Here is a 26859-nt window from a genome sequence, read left to right on the forward strand (position 1 = left end):
GAAACCTGTTGAGGCCTGGGGAACTTCTCGGTAGGCAAAGAGCAGGAATGGCAACCAGCGGTCCCAGTCCTTGCCAGTGTCATCCACAAACTTCTGCAGCATCTTCTTCAGCGTCTGGTTGAACCTCTCCACAAGGCCATCAGTCTGTGGGTGGTATGGCGTGGTCTTGATTGCCGAGATGCCCAGTTGTTTGTGGAAGAGCTGCATCAACCTTGACGTGAAGTTGGTTCCCTGGTCCGTCAGGATTTCATCTGGTATTCCCACTCTGGAAAACAGTTGCACCAAAACACGTAGAACTGCGGGTGCAGTAACAGTGCGTAGGGGAAAAGCCTCTGGGAAACGGGTGGCATAGTCACACACAACTAAGATGTACTGGTGACCACCACTGCTTTTCACCAGTGGGCCCACAATGTCCATAGCAACCCTGCGAAATGGAGTGGAGATGACTGGGAGTGGCTGCAAGAATGCGCGGTCAGACCTGCAGGCAGTGCATGTTTTCTGACATGTGGGGCATGTGGTGCAATATCTCTGAACGTCGGTGTACATAGAGGGCCAGTAAAAACGTGAACTGAGGCGCAGATAGGTTTTGTGGCGGCCGAGGTGTCCAGCCCAGGGGAGTGTGTGTGCTAGGTGCATGATGAGTGTTCTACAGTTTGCAGGGATTACAAGGCGTCTGTGGGTTTCATCAACTGCATACAGCACATCTTTATCAACAATAAATCTTTCCTTTCCCACACAATTCCCCTCTTTCTCCTCCACCACCTTAGCAAACAAAGGTTTCAAAGTTTCATCTCCCCTCTGTAGCACAGAAATATTCTCAGGCACTTCCCACATTTTGTTGGACAACACACTTTCAGGTTCTGTTAGCCTTAGCTGCTTCTCAAAGCGGCGCTGGCGACGCGATTTTTTTGGCCCTTTGGTGCCACCCTCACACAGACTACTGTCAAGGTCTGGGAGTGGTTGGACACCGGCTTGTGCCTGGGCTCGTGTAATCACAGGACAAGAAACATTCACTTCCCCATTTTCCCCAGAGTCAGTTCCCACTGGCAGTTCTTTTTCCTGCAGCAAGTCCATGAGTACAGATAAGTCCCAGCCCAGAATGGCATCTACAGGTAAGTTTTCCACCACCCCAACAGTTAACAGGTACTGCTGCTCATCAATGGTAACAGTTAAGTCAGCTTTAGGATAGGGATGCTTATCCCCATGAACACACAAAATGTCTGCCTGCCTGCTGTAGTCCACACTGCCTACTGGCACCAGGCTTTGCTTGACTAGAGACATGAAGCTACCAGTGTCCAACAGAGCGGTAACCTCCTGGCCGTTGATGGTCACAGTTTTATAGCGCTGAACTCGTACTTCCCTATCACCAGTAGGGCCCACCTCAGGCCGGGGTGCATAGCAAGCGCCTGTGACCTTAGCTTTGCGTATGGGACACACAGAAGCTTTGTGGCCTGGCTGCTGGCAATAATAACAAACAAGGTCCTTACCGGATGCTCGTTGGTTTGGGACAGTGCTGGAGGTACCTGGAAGCTCCTGGTTATTGTCTCTTCTTGCAGGCCGGGGCTGAGGTGGCTGAAGTCCCGGTCGGTTTGCTGCACTGTTGGAACGCGTAGCTGGTCCTCCTTTGCGAGCGTTGAGATACTGGACAGCCAGCTTAGCGGCGCCGAGTCCCTCTGTTGGCTCATGCTCCTTCACCCAGGTCCTCGCCTCCATGGGAAGTACGCGGAGTAGCTGTTCCAGAATGAAAGCCTCACCGACCTCCTCTTTGGTGTGCTGCTCTGGTCGGATCCAACGTCGATAGAGGCCCTTAAGGCGGTGGTCAGAGATGTTCACAAGTCCTTTTTTGCAAGTCCAAGTCAAGTCTTTGGTCACGAGTCCAAGTCAAGTCTCAAGTCTTTGTGGGGTGAGACTTGGTCAAGTCTCAAGTCTTTGATCACGAGTCCAAGTCAAGTCTCAAGTCTTTAAAAAATAAAAGTCCCATGTCTCTTCTGGTTCGAATGAGCCTTCATTTGCTGCCGTCCGGTCTGCTAAGAATAATGCACAGCTATATCTAATAAATTCAAAGTGTTTACTGTATTATCATCGCTCCTTTATCTTTTAGCATACAGTATCAGTACTGAGTAGTTGTTTGTTATATGACCACTTTACACAGGCTATTGCAATGCAATGTGAAGAAAACAAACAAACAAAAAAACCCTTTTGTTCACGATATGACAGCTAGCGTATTATAGGCAAGCCGTTGCTAAGCAACCGGACAGCGGCGCGAACGTTGAGCACGGCACTAAACAGCAGTTTCTATTAGGGGTAAAAATGACTCCTCGGCGGTTTGAGGTATAGGCTAAATGATGATATTTGTTTTTGTTTTTATCCCACAGACCTCAAAATTCACTAGAAGATTAATGAACACATTTTACGAAAAGCCATGAACTGAAAGAAATAAGGGGTTTTGCTTTAACTGAGTTACACATACCTATTTAAAAACATCAGGGGGGTAAAAAATGACTCCTTGGTGGTTTTAGTTTAACGCAAGTAGATGGTGGCAGCGGAACGTATATGATTACCATTAGGCTACCCAACCATTTTTTACGTCATGTCAACGCCACTCAATATAAACAATTGTGACAAGCAAATTGTTGGTGGGTCAAATGCCCTTATTAGTTTTAGTCATATTTAGTCAACTTGTATTCTTTTTTGTTTAGTCACATTTTAGCCGACGAAAAGGCTTGGCATTTTAGTCTAGTTGTAGTCGAAGAAAATCCAAAGTATTTTAGTCTAGTTTTAGTCAATAGTCTTTTTTATTAGTTTTTGACCTGGATCATGTTGGCTTTTTTTTAATTTAACAATATGTTAAATTATTATTATTATTATTTTAAAAATGTAAATTACTTATCAAACAGACGTAACAATTCAGCTACCAATGAATGAGCATTAGTATGCCTGTGATAACATAGATTGAAAAATAAGCCGAAGTGATACCTCTTCTCTGAATAGACAAGCTAAGCCAGTGTGCTGCTGTTAGCCAGTGAAAATAGCGCGGAGTGGGAACTCTTCGTTTTGTTACACAATCTATGTCAGTGCGCTGCTGTTTTTACTTTGTTCTTGCCGAGTAGTAACATGGAGTAGTAACATGAAGGGCGCAAGCCAGTAATTTCGCCTTGGGCGGCAACATACGCAGAACCGCCACTGCTTCCACCTCCTCTCCTCTCCTCCACAGTCAGGCACACACAAGCGAGTCGCGAGTCGCCCGGTTCTCCCGGTTCTCCCGATGTACAGTCCGGGCCTGTAGTCCGAGTCGCAAACTCGAGTCCCCATCTCTGGCGGTGGTAGGTCTCTATGGGGCTCTCGCCAGGTGGTATAGTGGTGGATCGGAACTGCTGCCGATACGTCTCGGGAGAGATGTCGAACTTGGCCAGTAGGGCTTCCTTCAGGTCTGGATAGCTGTGAGCGCTCTCTTCATCCATTGCGGTGTAGGCCTCCAAGGCTTTCCCAGACAGCAGTGGAACGAGTCGACATGCCCATTCACTCTCTGGCCACCTCCATGTCTTAGCAATGCGTTCAAACCGTAACAGATAATTCTCAATGTCCTCCCCCATCTGATATTGTGGAATTTTCGGCTCAGCGTAGGGCCTCCACTCCGGCCTTGACTGGTCAGGCCTGCTGCTAGCATCTGGAATCTGGACCATGTGTGCCTCTGATGGAGTTTCCTGTCGCACACGCTGAGGTGCTGGTGTTGGCAGTTCAAGTCGGGGGCTACTTGCTGTTACAGTGCTTGGGGTGGCAGCAGCAACTGGCATATTTGGGACAGGTAGCGCTTGGACCCTAATTTGATGTGGCTGGGGCAGCTGGTCAGTCCGTGGAAGAGAGGCCCTCAGACCTCGGAGCTCTGCCAACAGTCCCTCCTCCCTCCTTTGCTGTCCTGCCAAAAAGTCTCTCATCAATGTCAGTAGCTCTCCCCCGGACCCACCTGTCGATGCCGGGGCTGTAGCTGTTGGTGCTGGAGCCGCTGGGGCCACTCCGGGCATGTCCTCCCCTTCATACTCCTCTGATGATGACGATGGAGGCACTGTCTCACAGGCCTGGTCCGCACTGGTGGTCGCGGTTCCCTCATACTGCCCATGCCGCTGAGAACGAAGTCCTGTGCGCCTCGTTGGAAGGCGGGTTATTTTCTTTCGACTAGCCATCCCACTTCTGACACCATATGTCGCGGGGTTCTACTTCAACTTCTTCACAAAAAATGGGAAAACACAGGCATAGTCGAAAAATATCTGGTTGGTGTGGTTTATTTGCTGGCCTCCCAAGGTGCAAACAGTGATATTTACAAAAAAGGTGGAAAAAAAAAAACAAGCAGAAGGGGAAAAAAATATTTCTTACAAAATTCAGAAATGACACAAAAAGAGTTCTTCAATAACTCAATGACTTTTTCCCAAAGACACAAATTCCAGCACACAGTCTGGAAGGCTGACCAGATGTTACCTTCTCTGTAACCAAGACAAGACTGACTCATCCAGGGCCAAAGCAGCCCCCTTTAAACCAGTTGCCCCTCCCACTAGGCTCGGTATACACATAAAAAACCCATAATCAGCATATTTTTAACCACAAACACATGTATAGCTTCCAAAACTCCAAATATAAATAGCACAAAAATATTGTGTATTTTCATAAGTGTTCCCCCTTTAACCATCACCAATTATTCACAACAAAACTAATTTTACAAACGGAAAACATAATAACGCAGGTCACATGATCATGAAACCGCGGGACAACAGACTATTTAACGGAGCAGTAGGTTACGCCTCTGTTTGGCCAACCAAACTCAGACAGCGGGAGACAGCCGGATGAATATGCAACACACTTCCACATGGTAAGTGATACTTGACGGTGTGAATGTATGCTTAAACAAAGGTAGAACTACCAAGTGTGCACCCTTGGCCGCGCTACAGAAACGGAGAAGGAAAGGGGGATGGCTATCGGATATTTTAATTACTTATCATCGGGGAAGATGGGGAAAGTGAGCACGGCTATGAATGGGAGTGTGTGTGTGCGTATGTGTGTGCGTATGCGTGCGCGCACTGCCCACAGTCAGTGACGGAGCCGCTCCGTCACACACCCGAAAGCCGAATATCCCTAACTTTTTGTGAGTAGTGTATATCTCCATATCAACTGTCCCGTCACAACTGATGTCAGATCAAAGGAGATTGGCACCGTTTGTGCTGATTGTGGGGTTTTGGTGATGTGCGCCAGTCAGCCAAACTTCCACTGCTCCGCTCCGCCTTGCTCTGAAAGTAGATGTGGTTTCAGATGGCGAGCTTTGGGTGCACCTCGGCGAAGCCTTTTGGCACGAAACTGTCACTGCGCCAAGCTGAATCTGTCGACACCTCCCCTTGCTGCACCGCCACTCCCATCTCGGCACACCTCGTTCTGCGAAACTAGCAAACTGTGCGCCCCTCGGGTTGCGCTGGTCGAAACTAGCTCTGCGCGGGGTTCGCCTCACTGCGCCACCGTGCGCTGTGCCGGGAAACTAGAGCCCAATGACTCAATATTGAGAGATGATCATCTATCATAGGTAAATAAAAATAACAACTGTAAGGATTCATAGATAGTCCAGTAATTTTAAGCCAAATAAGGGGTCAACGTCAAACAAATTGCAACAGAAGCAAACTCAACTGATTTTGTATCCTCAGTATGTCCTGAGTGAGGGGAAAAAAGCCCCGAAGAATCCCACTGGGGGAAAGTTTCAAAAAAGACCAAAATATAGCCCATTCAAACGCCTATTAACTTTTTTTATCATGTGAATAGGGTAAAAATTTTAACCTTTAGGTATCACCATGAAAATTGCTGATATAAAGTGGTCTTCTTATGATACTAGCATGAAAATTGGGATGAGCTGTCTCCATGAGTCACTTGACAAGTAACCATTTAGAAATTTCAAAATGGCTGACATTTTTCAAGATTGCTACCACCTTAGTGGAGAAGTTATGACATGCTCCTTTCTTCAGGAGGTGACTGCTGCTGAGATCAGGGAGCGCCACAATATAGCTTTTTTGATCAAACAGTCATTTTGCTGTGGGTAGCACTTGGTCGAACAATGCTAATGCTGTACTGTGGCTGCACCACTAGAGTCTAGAGACACTAGAGACTTATCTCCCAGAAACAGCCTCAAGGACCCAACTCCAAACCTCATCTCTACAATGATAATCACTAGCCTAAATGGGTTCCATTCATACCTTAATGTTTAGTATTTGACTGCTATATGTCAACAGGATTGATTACAAGATTTTCACCTGGCTATACCCAAGGTTTATATCTGTTGTAGCATTTATGCAAATTTGTGTGTACATGATTCAAATATGCATCATTTGCTCATGTCAGTAAACAATTTCAAAAAACTTGCAATACATTTTTTATTTGTCTATATGTAAGTAATCAACTCAGCAATTTTCATGGTGATACCTAAAGGTTAAAATTTTTACCCTATTCACATGAGAAAAAAAGGTAATAGGCATTTGAATGGGATATATTTTGGGCTTTTTCGAAACTTTCCCCCAGTGGGATTCTTCGGGGCTTTTTTTCCCTCACTCAGGACATACTGAGGATACAAAATCAGTTGAGTTTGCTTCTGTTGCAATTTGTTTGACCTTGAGTCATAAAATGACTGGACTAAGATGATGGTGTTATAAATGCAATGTGGTCTCAGCTCAATTCTCTGCTGCAGCATGGGTTTGACACATGGAATGATTTAAAGGAAATGTAATACAACCCAACTCAACACAAATATCACAAAAATTTGAAGCAACACAATGCAGTGCATTTCAATGCAACACATAGGACTACACAGCTGGAGGCATGCCGTGAGATGACATCTACATTTACTAGGGGTGTAACGATTCTGCAAATTTATGATTCAGTTCAGACCTCAATGTCTGAGCCACGGTTTAATTAATACCTCTTTTTTTCTTTCTTTTTTTGGGGTGGTGGGTGGTGGTATAAAACCTATTTAATGCATAAGGTGCCATTCATGTATTATAAGATATTGGTTAGCATTAATTTTAGGAAATTAAACAGGTCATAAGTCCCCTTCTAATATCTATTTTATATTTCTGTGAAAATAAAAATAAATTTCTCCTTAAACATCTATGTATTTATTCAAGTTTCTCTCCAAAAACTACACACACAAAACTACTACAGTTTGAACGCATCATGATGTAACTCAATGCAACCTCTTAATAATGATGAGCTAACAGCAGTGTGGATAAGGTCACTACCATAGTTTGCAACTTGTGAAATCAAATCAGATGTTTGTGTCACAGTTATTATCATCTGTGTGCTCCATAGTCCACCGTATAGAGTTCTATACGGTGGACTTATAATCTTCCATCTTGGACACTGTGAGATGGGTTCATCCCTTCTTCCGTGTGTCCCTCTCCTGTCTCATCGTGGCTGTCGCTGCTGTGACTGATCATCATCTGTGTGCTGCTCCTGTGTCGTCGGCCGGCGCAAAGGCCATCTGCTGCACTCCTGCTGCTTGATCTTTCATTTGTGTTTTGTCGGATTGTTTGATGTTTGTTCTTTTTTGTTTGTCATATCTACCTTAATTTGTTTCAAATCAATTAGATTTGTTTTGATGTAACTGGCAGGATTTGATTTGAGCTTATAATTGCCCACTTGGCACCCATTACACCCCCGGCCAGCTGGGAAGGGGATTCCCTCTCTCTGTAATCCATCCCAAGATTTCATCCATTTTTTCACCTTTTGGATTGTTTTTTTTGGTTGTTTTATCTTGCCCACCATGATGATTCAGCTCAGGGGCTGACATTTTGTTTTCTCTAAGCCCTTTGAGACTGGAAATAGTGATTGAGGCTTCTAAATAAACTTGAATTTGAGAAAAGAAAATGATACACTATCTGGATTTATGAACTGATCTGATTTACATGTTGAGTCTCAGATCACAAGTTAGATAAAAAAAAATACACCATAATCTCCCAAACTTGGCACAACTGCACCGCGAAATGCATGATGGTGATGATAATGAAAATGATTTTGATTAAATTTTGACATACAGTATATTAGAATCACACTGACTTGGAGTTGAGCAAGATGCAGACAGCCTCCATGACAGTCATGACCAGGTCTGGGGGTTTGGTGAACACTCTTATCTCAGAGATATCAGCCTTGTCCAGGGCGTTGAGGGCCTCGTTGGCGCTGTCCAGGGCTGGCAGAGCCTCGTCCAGGTCTTTCTGGGCATCATCTGCCATGGCTTGGGTGTCCTCTGCTTTCACCTTGGCCAAAGCCTCATCTTCTTTCACCACAATGCGCACCTAAGGTAAAGAACATGTTGAAATGACCTTCTTCACTACCTTGTACAAGATGGGACCCTTGAAGGAAATTGTGGCACCTAAAGACCTAAAGATGCCAGTTCTTTACTAATATTACATAATTACATATAACCACACACACACACACACACACACACACACACACACACACACACACACACACACAAACACAAACCTGGTCAGCGTTCTCCTGATCTACTGCTAGTTTTTCCATGAGGGCGCTGACGTCAATAGACTTCTGTTTGAGGACTGGTTCCAGAGCAGACAGGTCTGCTTTCATCTTATCAACCAGAACATTGGTCTCCAACAGCTTGGTAAGTCCGTTCTTCACACGGTCTCTGGCCTACACACACAAACACATTATGTATTGCAGACATGTACAAATTTACACAATCCACAAAGCTGTATTTAAATCCACACATACTGTAATTACATCCAGGGAGAGGTTGATCACTTGTGTTGACATGAGGCTACTATCTGTATTGATAATTAATGACAAGTGCCAACATTTGACCCTGATTCAGGTTTTTGTTATCTGTTCTAACCCAGACAGACAGAGCTTGTTCATTACAATTAGTAACCGATTTCTAGTATTTATGTTTAGCCTTGAAGCCAGTAGTTGCTCTCAGCTATCTCAGTTTCATTATTAATAAAACCTTCACATATCTGATAATTTAGGTACTAAAACTCCTGACTCTAACTGTTCCTGTTGAGTTATCCAGATCATTTATACAGAATCATGCAAGAGAGAAAGAAAAAAAAATATCCTGAGACAAATTAATTGGTAATTCTGGAGGTATAACGGAAAACTAATGTAACAAGTAACATAAAGATAAGTGACTCATAAAACCAAAAATGTATTATTGATAAGAGATCACTACTATGTAGCCACCAGTGTGAACCACTAACTCCTGTCTCCTCTCTCCCAGCAATGTCCGGTACAGATTGATCACTTTTTGCTAATTGCTAATTGTTAATCACTAATATTGATAACTCATCACTAGTATAATAATCATGAGTTTGGATGGTTAGCCTTACAACCACTAGCTGCTGTCTCTTTTCTCCTAGCATGGCAAGGTAGAGGTTGATGAGTTCCAGGTAGGAGGTGGGTGTGGTGTAGTAGCGGCGCCTCAGCTCCGAGTAGAAGCGCTCAGCCATATCAGTGACGCTGATGTGTATGTCCACGCACATAGCCGAGAAGCTCTGCTTGAGCTCCTCACTGCCGAAGTCCACATCCATGAAAAATGTCTGAGAGACTGAGAGGAGGGCTTCACATGGCCACTGGAGGAAAAACGTTTATAAGTCTTTAAGTTTTTTAAAAAAGTATTTGACTAAAAGAAATATATAGAGAACAACTTTGGAAGAAATGAGAGAAATTATGAATTAATATGGGCTAAAATACATTTAAAAAATAGAATAAATAAAACACAAAGGGGCAACATCTCACTTCAGAACACACAAAGAGCAAAACAAACGAACAAAACAGATAGTTAGCGTTAACTGGCACAATACCTGAAAGTGACAGAGGTAAAGAGAATGGTGGATGAAAGAAGACAAGGAAAAACAATGGGTCCAGTCACATGCAATAATGCAACTACTGTGAATATTGTGATATAGTAGTCCAATTTAGTGTTTTATCTTCTTGCATAAATGTTCGCATGACTGGATTTATTTTTTTCCAAAATTATCTAATTTTCTGTCCCACCCCAAAGTTTTGCCACAGTTACAGCAATTATTCTGCACTACTGCGTCATGTTGTTTGCCGCAGCCATTCCCCTATCCCTATTGAAATTACAAAACATAATCCCTCAGTTGCTTCTTTTGGGAAACCTGATGGAAAGAAAGGCATAACTCATGCAACTAATGCACCTATGGCAAGACAGTGGATGTGGATGAGGATATGGAGTGAGAATTGGTGGAAATGGGTGAGCCTTAGGGAGTTCAGTGATGCAGAGTGGAGACAAACTTCAGAATGGAGCAGTGTGAACTGCTGCTCCCAATGCATCCCTAAAGTCACTGTACAGGTTCCTGTTGTCCTGATAATGAGAGTGGAAACTGCTCAGCTAACTTTGAAAGCTGTGTAGAATTAGAGTCAACCCATTTGGTGCGCACAAATGTGCAGATGTTTCTGCACATTTGACTCCAATAATTTAACAACATGTTAAATTATTAATATTATTTTAAAAATGTAAATTACTTATCAAACACAGATAACATAGATTAAAAAATAAGACAGAATGATACCTCTTCTCTGAATAGACAAGCTAAGCCAGTGTACTGCCGTTAGCCAGTGAAAATAGAGCAGAGTGGCGACTCCTCACTTTGTTACACAATCTATGTCAGTGCGCCGCGGTAGCTGGAAATTTTCTGTGCCTTTGCCAGACATACGTTCATATTCCACTCAAAAACGACATTTCATTCAACTTATGTAAAATCCCGCCATATTCCGTGTAGCGGCGCAACTTGGTGGGCGTTATCCTGGTATTTCTGCCCTGACGACGTGCTAACATCCGTGCTAACTCGCACTGGCTCTGCCTCATCGAGCCACGGCTCGGTCGGCTCGCCGGGGATGCACTCCCCTCGGCCTGGGGGTGAACGAGCGGGCTCATCGTCTCCTCCAGTGCTCATCCGACTTCGGAAAAAGAAAGTGTTCACATATCGACCATAAGATGTCGCCATTGCGCTTTCAACCGTATCACCAGATGCGGTTAAAAGCTCTATATACCATCTTTGGTATCACTGTTTCTGGTGCATAAAAAAACTATTTAAAATAAATGAACAAGTGAAGCTTAGCCTGGCGGGGGGGCAAGAAAAGCCTGGCGGCCCGCCAGGCCTATAAAGCACTGGGGGAAACCCTGCATTGAGCTCGTTCATGTGCAGAACCAGAATTCAGGGAGGTAAGGCCAAGCCTTTCCCCTCCAGTGGAGGAAAGTGAGATCGGCAATGCAGTGGCAGATTTTCTACCAATACTAATATGTAAAGTCAAAGTCAAGCTTCCAAGAATATGAAACCAAAAAAGAAAAAACACTTTTGAATGGAGGGGGTTTTTCAGTATAGACTACAGTTCCCGTCTACCCATGTATAACACAATGAGTTGGGCAGAGCCACAACGTGACAGTTCAAGACATGACCTAATCTATATATACTGAACAGGACTCCACGTGCACAGCCGATATTTGCATTGAGGTGTTGGTTGGTCGCAGGAGCATCTCAGTGAGGACTTGTCTTTTCTTCACTAATCTATATACACATCCTAACTGGTGTTTGTTCATGCAATTAAAAACAAAATACTCAATATGTAACTTATTATTCTGAGTTAATTTAAGTGCATAACTACAATAACCAAAGTACATTTTTTACATGGACTTACTTACATTTTTGCTCTAAACATATTATAACCACATTTTTTTTATGTGTATGTAAATGTGATTAATAAGAACATATTATGGGAGTAGAAAAAGATGTCAGTGAGGAGAAAAAATTATGTTTGCAGCTGACAGAATGTGCTCAATGGTGTTTAAGTAGACAGATTATAGAAGGACGCCAAGAAAGGAAGGTTGTGAGGAATAAAAGAAAAACAACGCAACCTCAATTTATCTGCAACCATCTGAACTGACTGGTTCAAGACAAGCAGACTGATAAGTGCAAACACACAGCTGGGTGATTCCTGGCACTGCTATCTATCAGAGCTGACAAGGCAAGGTTTCATAAATGCTTAAATGCCAGAACTGCCCAAAACCGCAAAAACTGACATTACCTTTTGTAATTCTTCACCTGAATCTTTATTGTTTCCCTCTCAGAAGTTGTTTTTAAAAGTTTCAAATGTGTGACAAGAGCCAAACAATCCTTATTCAAGGATGAGACACTTTTCTCCTCCATTCCTGAGTATTATCTAACTTCATCATAGTGTTGTAAAGCCAATTTCTGACAAATTATGTCTGTTCTTTATTGCACAGTATCTAATAATTCAAAAATATTTATTTTAACTTGATTATTTTTTAGAGTAGAGGGGCAAGGACGGGCATGGCCGTGGCCGTCCTTGCCCCTCTCTCTGGCCGTAGTGCCCTGAAAATAATTGTACCCCTCACGGCCAATTTGGCTGGTGTGCCCAAAGCAGTCAATCTCTCAAGGTTATCATGGATGCAAGAAAATCCTGAGGGAAAAAAAGCGAATCCCGACCCAAAATTAACTGAATTTCCGCTCATGTTGGTGACTTTGAAGCAAAGCAATGTTTTGCATGCGTGCACAACCATTATACAACACATAGATCCGAACAAGCAATCTCATTGGTCAATCAGACGTCTAGAATGTGCTCAAATGAGCATGACAGCACGGCTAGCTGTGCTCATATGAAAAATACCTCATCACTGAAAATATTACTCCGCCTATATCTTATTGCCTGGGTCTGTGTGGTTACTACCTGAAAAACACCAGGCAAACAGCTGATTTCTCAGCTGTAAATAAAGAAGGGCTAAACAAGATCTTCCGTGAATTTTATGGAGCTTTAATTTCTATAACAAAGAGAATGAAATGCCTCAGCAGATTCAGCACCACGGACAGTACCTGTAGGATTTTCGACAGACAGTACCTGCTGAAGCAGATTCAGCACCACGGACAGTACCTGTGGGATTTTCCACGGACAGTACCTGCCGAATCAGATTCAGCACCACGGACAGTACCTGTAGGATTTTCCACAGACAGTACCTGCTGAAGCAGATTCAGCACCACGGACAGCACCTGCTGAGGCAGATTCAGCACCTCTTACAGTACCTGGAAGATTTTCTACGGAGATGTGCAGGCTGTAACTTTGTTCTTGTTATTAATGTGTTAATGTTAGCAGTTATTAATTTGCCTATTAAGCGTTATTCATTTGTTTAGTCTTTATGAGTAGCCTAGGCCATTGATTTAATTAATTCATGAATTTGTTTGCATCTGTACAATGAAATGAACATTTAATAAATCAACACATCTGTGAAAACTGTCGTGTTTATTTCAGAGGTAAATTGACAGTAGCCTGAAAAGGTGATTATATTATATAACTCAGTTCAGCCTTAACGTTACTACTTGCTTTTGTTACTTTTGCTGCTTAGCCACATTAATCAGAGCTGACATTAAATTGGAGTGACACTCCCCCAGCTGAAATAAAACATATGCCGCTGAGTTTATGAAAAGATAGATCTTTGTTCTGGCACCGACACTGGAAAGCAGTAGCCTGTATTTAAATATAACTGTTAATATAAGTGGGTTTAGATAAAAATCAGCTGTGCTGCTGAGTCGCTGTCACAGCACCTATTAGATTAAAAATGACTGAGAAGTCGGCAGGAGTATAACTATCAGTCCATGAAAAAAATACTTTTTCCAGCGGATATTCTGGTTACAACATGATTGAACTAGCAAAGCAGTTTTGTGTTGCTATGTGCGGTATTTATTCAGTTTTGGGAAATCACGATGTCTAGAAAACATGATAAGCCCAAGTTGGCTGGCTGACAAAGACTAGTTAACGTCAGATCTCATGTATTTACGCTGAAACGGAGACAATACTAGCAAAAACTTTTATATTTTGAGAGGGAAATGCCCACAGTATGAATACATTTTGATTATACATTTTGTTGGTAATAGTTGTATAGTCGCATTGTATTTTGTGTGATGTTTTTTTATTTAATTGTATGAAGTCATGATGTTTATTCATAGGTTAAAAGTCCACACATTTTCTCAATGGCCTTGGTTCCCCGGCATGTGGCCTTAATGCCCTTAAAAAAGCTACAACACCAAAGGCAAAATGGCCTTGCCCCTAAAATTGTGTAATTCCCACCCTGAGAGGAATTAAACCCCAACAAAAATTCAGGGCATAACATGCAAATGAGAAAACTCTTATTTCCAGCATGGTCCCCGGATGTCTGGTCTTTAATGGCAGGTGATGTCACCATCTGCTGTACTCTATGGATGGTGACATCATGTGTCACTGCTCCTTAAAGAGTCAATACTAGCAGAAAATCTCTGGTATGACACCCTCTAGGGGTATAAACCTTTACGGCATGTTGTACTTCTGGCCACACCTAATCAATAATGTAGCTGCAGGTACTTTGCCATTGAGAGCTGCTAAAAAAAATACCTGCTGCCAAGTCAGTGCTTGGGTGTGGCCAGTAGTAGTCCACAGAGGGCAGTGCAGCAGACGTTCTCTTTCATAGCATTCGTTTCGTGTCTCACATTGGGAACACCCTTGGCGTGACCTCATCAAAGGCTCCTATAGCACTCTGCCAGCCAGGATTGGCTGGGACTAAACGCGTCAGTGTCAGGAGGGACAGAGACCCTCCCCCTATAAGAGGGCTTGCCACTGCGCTGTTGGTCATTAAAAAAAAAAAAACAATCACCTCTTCCTCGCTACGAATGAGCAAGGAGGGTGGTCTGGTGAGACACTCACTCATACTACTCCGGGGTTACGCAACCGGGGTTACGCAAGTAACCTAAAGTTCTCTTTCATAGCATTCGTTTTGTGTCTCACATTGGGAAACACTGACTCCCGGATTGCTGTGCAGATGTTACCAAGGGACCAATTGTCCCCACAACTAATTAAGCCTCTGCGGGTGCAGCCACACTAAGCACCGAATGGGCTAATTGGGGGGCTGTAACACTGAGCCTATAGTTTTCAATATGTGATTTAGTGTTTTTCAACAAAGCTGCACTAAACAATTTTCTGACTATTAGACCATGTCGAGAGTGCAAATTCTGTCTTTAAATACTCAAAGCCACAATTCCCCATGGCAGATGACTTGAAACTTAAGGTAAAGATATAATGTGTGTTTTTGACAGAAATGACGGACAAATTTTACTCTCACAAGGCTCCTGTTGGATTTCTTGGATTACTTTATCTCTGAGCTTCAGCTCAAAAATGTGGTGAAATTGCAGACTTTCAGCGACAAGGTAAGCTTTGAATGTACTTTTTCTGTGACTGCAAAGCTGATTGCAGGGAGAGAGACACTCGTGTAATTGAGGACTGTGTAGTTTAACAGAAGCTTTGAATGAAGCTGATACCACAAAAAATGTCTGTAATATCGCTTAAGGGATTGAAGAAGGTCAGCTGATCAACTGGGAAGAAAGAAAAGTGAAATCGTATTGTTTACTTCTAGATCATATTCCTACTTGCTAATAAACTTCTAATTTATGTTTGTACAGTAAATAAGAACTTGTGTCTTGTGGCATTTGATTAAGCATTTCTTGTGTTTTTCCTCATGCATAGATTTTAAAAGTTTTATTCTATGTACAGCTACAATGCATCTGTTCTAATAATAATAGTGTGTGCTTTGGTGTACCAATTATGACTGTTTATATGCCATGACTAGTTATGAATGATAATTATATAATAATTACATCATAATTTCACAGCTGTAAGGCAGACTGATTAATAGTATATAAATATTTTACTAGAATAACAAATGCATTTAACAGAAAGAAACAAGCACACATACATGCCCAGGTATCTACACAGACAGACAGACAGCCACACACACACACACACACACACACACACACGGAAAGCTGTCTCAGCTGACCTGTACAAACCAATCAATGGTGCAGCAGTTGACCAGTGAGGGGAACATGCGACAGCGGGACCTGAAGGCATCGCCCACGGGACTCATACACAGCACAATGTGAAGCTTCTCTCGCACACGAGAGATGAAGAACTGGAACACCTGCAGGCATATACATGCACAAACACATACACACACAAACACTGTAATTTGGTTTACAGCGCTGCAAAATTTGACAAGAGCAGGGATTCACTTGCTGTTTTAGAGCTAGTGGAGGTTTGGTCTCAGCAGGCAGTTAACATCAGAGGCTGATCCTTTCCTACAGCTGGCTTGGGGCATTGACTTTAATTGACTGCTTTTGCCCCAGTCTATGGCTGTTTTGGCCTTTCGCGGACTGTTCTCTCCCTCTCTCTCTCTCTCTCTCCCTCTCTCTCTCTCACTGTGTGTATGTGTGTGAGTATGTGCATTTTGTTTGTGCACATGTTTTGTTTCTGAAATGTTATGTAACACATTTAGACAGAGCTACTGTACCATTTGGGTATTGGGAAATGGCCATAATGTTTGTGTGCTCCCATGTGTAAAATTCTGTTTACATAACAACTTTTGTTTACATAGTGAGGGTGTGAGTAGGCCTTTTGTTTCTGTGTGCTAGGGTTGAGGTTCATTATGCACTACTACTGTAATTATTCTTGTCAGATTCTTTGGAACTTTTGAGAAATTTGGAAACTTTACAACTCAGTCATTTGCTTTGATCTTCTACATGGACAATTTAAGTGCATTCATATGTTTTGTTCATTTGTTTTTTGTACTATATGTGCACATTTACTTATTGAAAGATAGTGAAAGACAGATGGCATGTTGTGCATGTGTGTGTCGGTGCATACCTCATCCCTGTTACCCTCGTTGATGCCAGCCTCTTTGGCTTTGGGCCGGGTGGCAGCCAGTACCTGCTCCAGTTCATCCTTCTCAAAAAGGTTTGGCACCTCACCAGAGTTCAGCATATTGTTGATATCCTCCAAAAACTCCTCCACCACAATCTACATGCAGGTGGGAAGCATCACAGAAAGGCTTACTACTGTCAAAATATAATAAATAAATAAATAAATAAATAAAAAGAACTCCCAAGAGCTTGTGTTGCTTGCTCTCACTTGAGTAACACTGAATTTAATTCAATCTCCGGCCTGCCACTGAACACAAAGAATTTCCTCTCACAGCATCACCCTGCCTCTGTACCTGAGTATCGGTGAAGAGGAACACCATATCTTTCCCCTCCACACCGGCCATCTTGTAGAGCCTCCTCAGGTCTTCATGGAAACTGTCATAGTTGTAGCCCCGGTTCAGCTCGATCTGGAAGCAGCGGTAGCCACAAATGTGGGCTGCTAGCCGTGTGAGCGACTGCTTGCCTGTACCTCCCACCCCCACCAGCAGGGCATTGCCTTTTTCCTGACGGATCATACGGACAATCCTAAAGGATGAGATAGGCAGATATCAAAGTCACTGGAAGGAGAGATCAACATGTCCCAAGAATATGTAGCCAAGAATGGTTAAAATTTCCTTAACTGTTATTGACATGCCTATTTTACAGAGGATCTATCAGTTTGTAATTTGTGTGAACTTGAGAGACAATACATCCTTGCACTAATTTTGGCATTCAACAGAGAAGCATAGAGTAATGCAGGTCTAAACCAAAACAGCACTCTAGGATTTGTGTAGAATGCTGAGTAATATTCAATCTAATGTGTGTCTCAGTAGTAGACCCAGTGTTTGATATAACAGAAGCTGTTATAGTTCTCATTCTTCCAATTATCATTCTTCTTTTTTATTTTGTGACTATGGAGTGAGACAGTTTGATACCACAACAAAAGCTGACAACAGATGGGCAAAACACAACAAAATTAAATATATCACACTCACGTTCACAAACACATTTTAGAGACACTTCCACATCACTGGGGACATGTGTGTCCTTTTTTAATAAGCACTAAATTGCAATTGCACTGGGAGGCAAAATTAAAATATTAAAGAAGCCACAGCTTTAATGTTTCAAATCTTGCAGTTTAAAAAAAAAAAAAAAAAAAAAACATTTTAGATGTTATTGTGATATTGAAAGTTTGTCACCAGTGCCACTTTTAACATTCAAAATTGCCTACCGTTGCAGTTTGAACCACCTAGGCCTAAAAGTCATTTATCACTGACTGAGACATCACACCACCAACAATCTGGCAATGTAATGATGTAAGTGTGTATTTGCAGGTGTAAGCACCTGGAGACATGCTCTATGGCATCCTGGAAAAAGACCAGCTTGGTCTCCTTGGAGAAGGTCATGTTGTAATCATCCAGGTAATCCTGGAGAACTGCCTTGATCTTCTCCATGTCTGTCAGATCCTCATAAACACGATCTGCTTTCTCTGCCCCTACCTGTATTGATAATAAGATGGAGGAAGGAAAGAATGAAGAGAGAGACTGAGATACTGCTGTGTAACAGGAGAGATCAGATTTCTCCATTCTTCTCTAGATTTGTGATGGGGAGATGGGACCTGACCTTGATGAAATCTCCAAATATAATAGGCTTAGTCACAAAGTATGTGGGTTCCAAATTGAAGCCAAAATATTTGCCTGTGAGAGAGAGCCAGAGGGTCAAAGAGAGGGACATTTTCAAACAGGTAAAGATAGGATATATGGGATGTTGGGAAAAGAATAACTTAACAGCATAGCAAGTAACAAGATTCAAACACATGCACATGCTATGACTAAACAAATAGTGCATTTAGCTGAGTGAGCCACTAGCCACTGCAATTCTTACTGGCCATTTCAGAGAGCATGGTGTTGAAATAGGTCTTATCGTCATTGTTGATGAGTCGGTCATGGAACACTCGCTGACACTCATGGCAGAAGAGACGGAAGATCTGGGTTTGGTCCCTCACTGTGCGTGGCTCACACTGTAGTATGCCTGAACAATAAGTGGGAGGGCACATGGAGAGGGGGAGGATGTATGGATAGATGGATGGGTTAGTTTTGCTAAGTTAAAAAAATGAGTAGGGATATAAAACTAAAACAAGGTGCAGAAATATTGTTATCAAAGCAAAAAAACAAAAAAACAAACAAAAAAAAAAACAGAAAGGAGCAACAACACAAGCAAGATGTTAAGTAAAGACTTTAGTTGAACATCATGTCAGTGACAGCAAGAATTATGTGGCACAACATACATAAGAACAACATACATAAAATGACAAAAACAATAAATGCCCCAGTGCCAGAAATTATATTACAGGGGAAGTGTGTATGGTAATGAGCGGGAATGGGGGTATGAATGTATTTTCCCATCTATGTTTTCAAAAATGCGAAATGTTTTTGGTGTTCACCTTCAGAAAACTGCTTTTCTAGTTTGTGTTTATTTTGAATGCATTATTCAGTGCTAACTCCTTACACTGTCCCCAATGCAAATCGCCTAGATTAGAGCCACATAAAGAGAATGGTTATGAATACATGAGAAGGGAAGTAGAATGGAGATAAAGTTTGCTTAAGGAGGGATCATGTGAGCTGAACAATACCAGAAGATGGGAAGAGGGAGTGTTGTTTTATTCCCCTTCACCAACACTATGTATTGCTAAAGGTCACTGTGTGTTTGGGTAATGCACTCTGACGATGGTGAACATGTAGTGTGTGTGAAGGAGTCGTAGTGGTCACTTCAGCTCAGGCCCCCCCCCATTGTGAAGATGCCTGGTGGGTAGAGGGGTGGAGAAGGAGAGGGGAAGAGTGAAAAAGTGGTGATGGTACTTAGAATTTGGAAACTAGCAGCTGAGATACAGCTTGCACATGTTGGTAATGCGGCTTAAAGAGATAAACTCTGACAAATAAAACATTGCTGTGCACCAAACTATGGAGGTTCAAGGATTCAGAGACTCTCTGTCTCTGTTGGTGTCTCTCAGAAAAGCCAAAGCTTAGTCTGTGCTGTTCAGGGAGAAAGAGAGAGACCGCATGCCTGGGTGAGTCTGTAAGAGTGTCTCACCCTGGACACACTTGGAGAGGTCACGGAGATTGAAGACGTAGTGCGATTTGGCTGGAGTGGGCAACAGATCAACGCTCATGCGGTGGTAAATTTCCACAGCTGCATCCACGATCTTCCCTGCAGAGTGCTTCACTTCCTGGGAAAACTCACTGAGGAAACCAGTCAGAATGGCCTGGAGACAGGGATGGAAAGAACAGAGACAGAGACAGACAGGAGAGAGAGAGAGAGAGAGATTAAATAGTGCTGATGTGGAAATATGAGGAGAGGGGAAGGGGAAGAGACACAGAGAGAAAGACAAATTGAAGCTAGAGATGTCCCATTCATTTTTCTGTGATCAGGATCAGCTGCAATCAAATTCAGTCAATTCACTACTTAGCAGTAGCAGTAAGTGAGGAAAGAAGCTTGCTGTTCAACTGTTGGCTGTGAGCAATTATTTCACATTGCAAACTGAAAGGAGCTATGTGCAATATATGTGCAACACAAGCATTTCTAGAGCTGACAACAACAAAGCCTTTTACAACAGAACGCAATATAACAAATCTCTGTATTATTCCAGTCTGAACATTTTTTGCAGCTATTCCGCTTGAGTGGGAATGAAAATTAGTTATTAGCTATATTATACTGTATGTAAAATAGAGAGAAAGAGGGCAATGAGATCAGGACGTGTTATTGGCACATACTACATACTAAATGACTGGAACAAAAAAGTTGATCAGGAGATCCCAAATACAGTACAGAAAGTATGTGTGAGTATGTATGCTTATGTGTGCAGGCATGTGTATGCTGCTGTGCAGGTACAGGTGCAGGTAGTAGAAGTCTCAAGAGTTTGAGCAGCATTTTGGGGGGGTAAACACAAGAGACTAGTATTTATCCCAAAAAAAAAAAAAAAACCCTTCAAAGATTGTTTTCACTTGTTATTCAGGATGAATACCAAGGCTTAGACTGTATGACACTTTTTGAGGTTGTGTTAGCAGAGATGCTCTATCCTGAATTCAAAACTGTGTATGAAGTTGTGATGGTGGAGGTGTGCATCAAAGTGTTGAAGTTGTGGTAGTCGAAATTATATGAAAAAAGAGAAACATGAGTATAAAAGTCCCTTCTCCTTGCATTATTTTCTTCTGAGAAACTATAAACTGGTTTCAAAACACACAATGGAAGGGATGGGAATGGCTGCACTCCAAAAAACTCAATCACTTCAAAAAACATCATACAGCTTCTGAAGGTTTGTGTGCTGTAATGCATTAGCCTTAAGTTTGGCCACAAATACAATTACGGTAAGGCTTATCCTATTTTTTTGAGTATGCTTTTTTGAGTGCCACATTACAATGTTTTTTATGGATTTGTCAAAGGTCAACGATTGCTTGCATGTATGTGTTAATCCTGGTTTTTGGCATATCCTCTCTCTGAGAGATTATATGCTAGGTTCGTAGCTGTAAAATCAAATGTTGGGATTCATTAAGGGTAATAACTGTGGTACTGTGTGTGTGAGAGAGTGTGCCTCCTGACTTTGAAGATCTGTTTGAGACTGTGCTCGGAGGGCGTGGGCAGACACAGCATGCTGAAGTGGCGGATGAATCGAGGGGTCACTGGGTTACGCCCACCTCCTGGAGGAGCACAGGCTGCTGCAATGATCATGTCCTGGACAGAGGGAGGTACAGTAGAAAGTAGGTACAGAGGAAAGAATTAGGAAGATAATAAGGAGAAATTTGTCTCTCCACAGACACCCTTTTGAACACCTCCTGCGATCTTCTGCTGCACTGACTGCACCTTGATCTAAGCTTTATCTAGTACATTAATTTAAATGTAAAACTACTAAATTAGAAAATAAATGAATAAATAAATAAATAAAATAATACATTGGTTGCTTTGATTTGATTTGAAATCAAAAATTACATCCAGTCCTCCCTAGTATATTGTCCCTTTTCTTCTCTACTTAGTACCCAAACACTGATGACTCCATGTGCGCATTTGTATGTGTGTGACCTTGTCTGTTTGTGTTCTGGAAGTATGTTGCAGCATGTACTGAGCCATGATTAATCATGTTGTCTCTCAGTATAACTCTAACAACTCCATGTCACACACACACACACACACACACAATTCACCATCATTGTGTTCAACTCCATGTCACTCTATGTCACAAACACACACACACACACACACACACACACACACACAAACACACACACACACACACACACACACACACACACAATTCACCATCATCAAGTCAAACTTTATGCAAGTGTCGACCTGTCTGTTCCCTGAAGAACAAGTCCCCTGGAGCTGACAATATCCCTGCTGAGCTACTGAAGGAGGAAGGCAAATATGCATGCGCACTCTCAGAACATCAGAACATAAATGAGGCTTGGACTGATAAGAACATTATGTAGCAGTAGAGAAATGCAAACACTGCTGTAATTTACAAATTCAAGGGTGACAAGGCCATCTGTGGCAATAGCACAGGCATACACTATTTGGACAAAAATACTGGGACACACCTCTTAGTCATTGAATTCAGGCACTTCATTCAGTCCCATTGCCACACGTGTATAAAATCAAGCACCTAGCCATGCAATCTGCCATTAAAAACATTTGTGGAAGAATGTGTCATTCTAAAACGCTCACTGAATTCAAGCGTGGTACTGTAATGAATTGAATTGAAAGCATCCTGACTGGAAACATCACAAACTGGCATGGGATGTGCACGGCCCAGGACAGGAAGACTCTGCAACGAGTGATTTAAACTGCCCAAAACATCATTGGCACCCATCTACCAAGCATCAGTGATATTGGGGAGGTGAGGTGCCTGCGCAGAGCCAAAAGGATCCTAAAAGACAACACCCACCCCAGCCACAGCCTGTTCACCCTGCTGCCGTCAGGCAAAAGATACAGAAGTATTCGCTGCCATACCACCAGACTACAGAGCAGCTTCTTCCCACAGGCTGTGAGACTACTAAATGCACCATCTGAACTCCTCCAGGCTTAAGAATTCTATTTTCTACACAATCAATCAATTAATCAATCAAGAGGGAACCACACTTTAATTTCATTATTCAACCTGTTGTATAATGACAAATAAACCCTAACCCTAACCCTTGTATCCTTGTATCCTTGTAATAGTACCGTAATAGAATGCCACCATTGCAACAAGTCAGTTTGTGGAGTTCCTTCCCTTCTAGATAGTTCAAGGGTTATATATATTAATGCCAATGAATTTAAAATGTGATCTCATAAAAGCTCCTGTAGGTGTAATGTGTAGATGGCCCAATACCTTTGTCCATATAGTATATCACTCATCTCTGTTGTTGGCAATGTCCTGGTTAAGGTGAAGCTTCAGATACCCATCAGCAATATCACCAAGTCATTGCTGCTGCAAATTGCAGTGCAGATTTAGAAAGAACAGGAGCATGATGTCATCTTCACAGCAAGGCAGCTCCAGGAAAAATGCCAGGAGCAACATCAGCACCTATTTATGGCCTTTGTCAACCTCTCCAAAATATTCAACATTCTGCAAAGAGAGCTCTTATGAAATGTCCCAGGGTTATCAGGTTTGGCTGTCCCAACAAATTTGTTAACGTCATCTGCCAGTTCCACAATGGGACTGCTCAGGTGACCATAGGAGGACAAGAATCCAAGCCCTTCCTTGTTTGCACAGGGGTGAGGCAGGGGTGTCTGCTAGTGAGTACTCTTTAACATCTTCCTCCTGTGTGTCACCAAGCTTTTCCACTAGGGGACAGAAGATAGCAGCAGTGTGGCAGTGGTCTTCAGACTAAATAGCAACCTCTTTCCTGTAGAGAGCAGATCCTGGAGCTGCAGTATGCAGGCAACTGTGTTCTTGTGGCCCACACTGCAGAGGATCTTCAGACTGTTCTTGCTGTGATGGTGTGAGCATACAGCAGGATGGGGCTGACTGTGAAAACCTCTAGACAGAAGTGGTCTACCAATGGAGTAGCAGCATCCCAACCACTTTACCTCCCTTCACTGCTGGTGATGAACAGCTGTTGGTAGTGCCATTATCAAATATCTGGGGAGCATTCTCTCTGAAGATAGTGGCATTGACAAAAACATCCAGAGCCACATTAAGCGGGTATAAGCTGCCTTTGGAAAATTTTAGAACAGAGACTTTCAGAACAAGAAAGACTGCACATTGGTGTATACGAGATGGTCTGTGTCACCATCTTCTTCTATAGCTGTGAAGCCTGGGTAACTGAAGTCTTTACTGTGAGCTCAGACCAACAGCGAAGCACTTTCTCCTAAGCTGCCTCCAGCACATCCTGGGAATTATCTGGTGTGAATATGTGCCTCACATTGAAATACTTGCAAAGACCAACTGCAGGAGTATTAAGGCTATGATTACCTAGCACCAGCTGGGGCACGTGACAAGGATGTCGGTTACCCTGCAGAGTGTTATATGGCCAGCTTCATCATGGCTGAAGCTCAGCTGGATGGCCATTGAAGCACTACAAGAATCAGATGAAGAACACTTTGAAGAAGTGCAATATTAGAACTGAGGACCTAGAGGATGTTGCTGCTTACAGTAAAACTTGGCGAACACTGTAGGGATAAGGTTCATATGCTGGTGATGAATAGGATAAGCACAAGACAGGAGAAGAAAGCCAGGAAAAATACATCCATGGATGCCACCAATACCACCACCACATATACATGCCCCACCTGCAATTGAGCTGGTGGGTCCAGGATAGGCCAGTTCAGCCATCAAAGAGCTCACCATTAAAGGAGTGTGTGTGTGGTTCAGTAGCATATGGGTGGGACCACTGAGCCGGTGCATTGTACACAAGTATATAATATTAACACACACAAACACACACAAATACATACAAGCCACACAAGATAAATGGGTTTCTTATATGAACAGACAGCTTTGTTAAACATCCAACTGGAAAACCAATTAAAAGTTGATGCTGCCTGTGAGCTGCTGAAACAAAGGAACTAAAGACTTAAACCTACACTTTATACTTAATAGAAAACAATCTAGCCTTGAATGCTCTTTCTCAACTGCTCTGACTGAATACTGATTGTTTACTTGCCGTTTTGCAGATGCATAAGAGTTAAAAACACATGCTACAATGCTATGTAGCAAACACTGATCTGCTTATACAGAGTGTGATGTGTGTGTGAGTGTGTGAGTGTGTGTGTGTGTCCACATATCATGTACAAATCTTTACGCTTCACTTGCATGTATTTATTTTTGTCAGTGTATTTGCTCATTTTATTTGTGCACTTGTAGTGGTGCAGCCCTGTTGATGACATACGGTGTGACTTTTTGCTGTTTTTCTTTATTAATTTTTATGTCATGTGAATGTATGTAAGAAGCCCTGTTTGAATGCCTGAAGGAAACTTTACCATCATTAATCAAATGCTTTTTCGTGGGTGTGTGTACCTGTATCTCCTTCCAGAAGAACTTGTCTCTGTCATAGAAGCCAGAAAAATCCTGGAACTGCCGTAGGAGCTCTATAGGGGGCTGAGAGCCATAGCTGTCCAGCTTGGGCATGTTCAGATCATCCACAAAGATCACAATCTTCTTGCCACTGGGGGCACCTACAGGGAGAAGGAGAAAAAATAAAGGGAGATTAAATAAATAAGGACAGATAAATGTATGGATGGAGGAGATGAAGAAGAAGAGAATGGAGACAATAATGAAGAGAGGATATGTAAATGATTGAAAAGGGGAATAAATGAAAATATGGATGGAGAGAGGAGGAACAAGACTGCCAAAAGAGGGTGAATGGATGGGCGGAGACAGAGAAAGAAGATGGGGGCAAAGCCAATACTGGGCAAGGAAGAAGGAAGAAGAAGACAAATGTAAGGACAGAAAGATGAATAGCTAGATGAGCTATTGGCTCAATGGGGGTTTTGATTCATAGTGTGTATTCCAATCTTTCGTTCCTACCAAGAATGTTTTTTCTCCTTTTCTCAAGTTTGGACTCGATCATTTCCTGTGTGCGTGCTGAGGAGGTCTGAGCAGAGAAGTTGATGTAGACTGGGACATAACCTGCCTGCTCCTGGATACTGTTTAGCAAGCCTCGAGCGACCACTGACTGCAAATGCAGACAAAAAATTAATGAGTTTTTAAACTCTACAATATACAAAAGTTCATTACAAAAATGTTCATCGTCCCCAATATTCTACAATAATTCCTGTGTTTCGGTAATACAGTTCACATGATCTAGACTAGGTTAGCACAACAGAAAATGACAGTTACATGGACCACCCTCAGATCAGTACCCATTTCTAAACACTTGTAGGTACTAGTGTTATTTAGTCTGTCTTTTAATATTATTATAAAATAGCCCTTTACATGAAGCGTGTCTCAAATGACTTTACATAATGTAATACCAACAGCCAGTATATCATATTCATAATGACACTTGGTGATATTTATTACTGTCCAGGTCAGTCAGAAAACTGCCCCTTGAACTGGTGGGGATTCAGTGTCTCTCTAACAGCACACAAGCGGAGTTGCAAGCCAAAACCAGGCTTATTCCTATGTCCTCCCTCTAAAGGTCAGTCTATCTAACCACTAGCTCACCCTGTCATCAGTGAAAATGTAAATGTGTATTTACATACTGTATAAATAAATCCCTACCTTCCCTACTCCAGTGGTGCCAGTGAAGAGCACAGAGTGTCGCACAGACAGCAGTTTTTCCATTAGGTAGCCATAGCGGACAGTGTCAGTGGTGGGAACCAGCATCTCAAAGAAGGGCAGCTCCTGGTTGTATTTAAACGAAGGGATTATCTTCTCCCATGGCTCCAGACGCTTCTTGCTGAAGTTCATGTACACGCTCCACAATGTGCCATGACTTGGCAGCTGTGCAAGACACACACAAACAAAAACCGATATGCATGCAACCATCCAAGAACACATGTACACATGCCAAAGCACATATGCATACATGTGCACACACATTTGAAGCCAAACTTTAGTGATATAAATGTATATAAATGCATACACACATGCCTACTT

General features: G+C 42.5%; 1 protein-coding gene across 1 annotated transcript in view; it reads right to left on the reverse strand.

The window, feature by feature from the left end:
• Positions 1 to 26859, reverse strand: part of dnah6 (dynein, axonemal, heavy chain 6) — a 101757-nt gene that overhangs the window by 34822 nt on the left and 40076 nt on the right. The window contains exons 42-55 of the mRNA XM_030056308.1: positions 26482 to 26703; positions 25786 to 25933; positions 25276 to 25433; positions 21378 to 21509; positions 19872 to 20043; positions 18666 to 18812; positions 18405 to 18478; positions 18126 to 18280; positions 17096 to 17327; positions 16747 to 16899; positions 15884 to 16024; positions 9372 to 9614; positions 8509 to 8676; positions 8080 to 8315 (exon numbers count right to left, since the gene is read on the reverse strand). Coding sequence (XP_029912168.1) covers positions 8080 to 8315; positions 8509 to 8676; positions 9372 to 9614; positions 15884 to 16024; positions 16747 to 16899; positions 17096 to 17327; positions 18126 to 18280; positions 18405 to 18478; positions 18666 to 18812; positions 19872 to 20043; positions 21378 to 21509; positions 25276 to 25433; positions 25786 to 25933; positions 26482 to 26703 — 2381 coding nt within the window. The remainder of the gene's footprint in view (positions 1 to 8079; positions 8316 to 8508; positions 8677 to 9371; positions 9615 to 15883; positions 16025 to 16746; positions 16900 to 17095; positions 17328 to 18125; positions 18281 to 18404; positions 18479 to 18665; positions 18813 to 19871; positions 20044 to 21377; positions 21510 to 25275; positions 25434 to 25785; positions 25934 to 26481; positions 26704 to 26859) is intronic.

Source organism: Myripristis murdjan, chromosome 1 (assembly GCF_902150065.1).
Source record: "Myripristis murdjan chromosome 1, fMyrMur1.1, whole genome shotgun sequence".
Classification (NCBI taxonomy): Eukaryota; Metazoa; Chordata; class Actinopteri; order Holocentriformes; family Holocentridae; genus Myripristis; species Myripristis murdjan.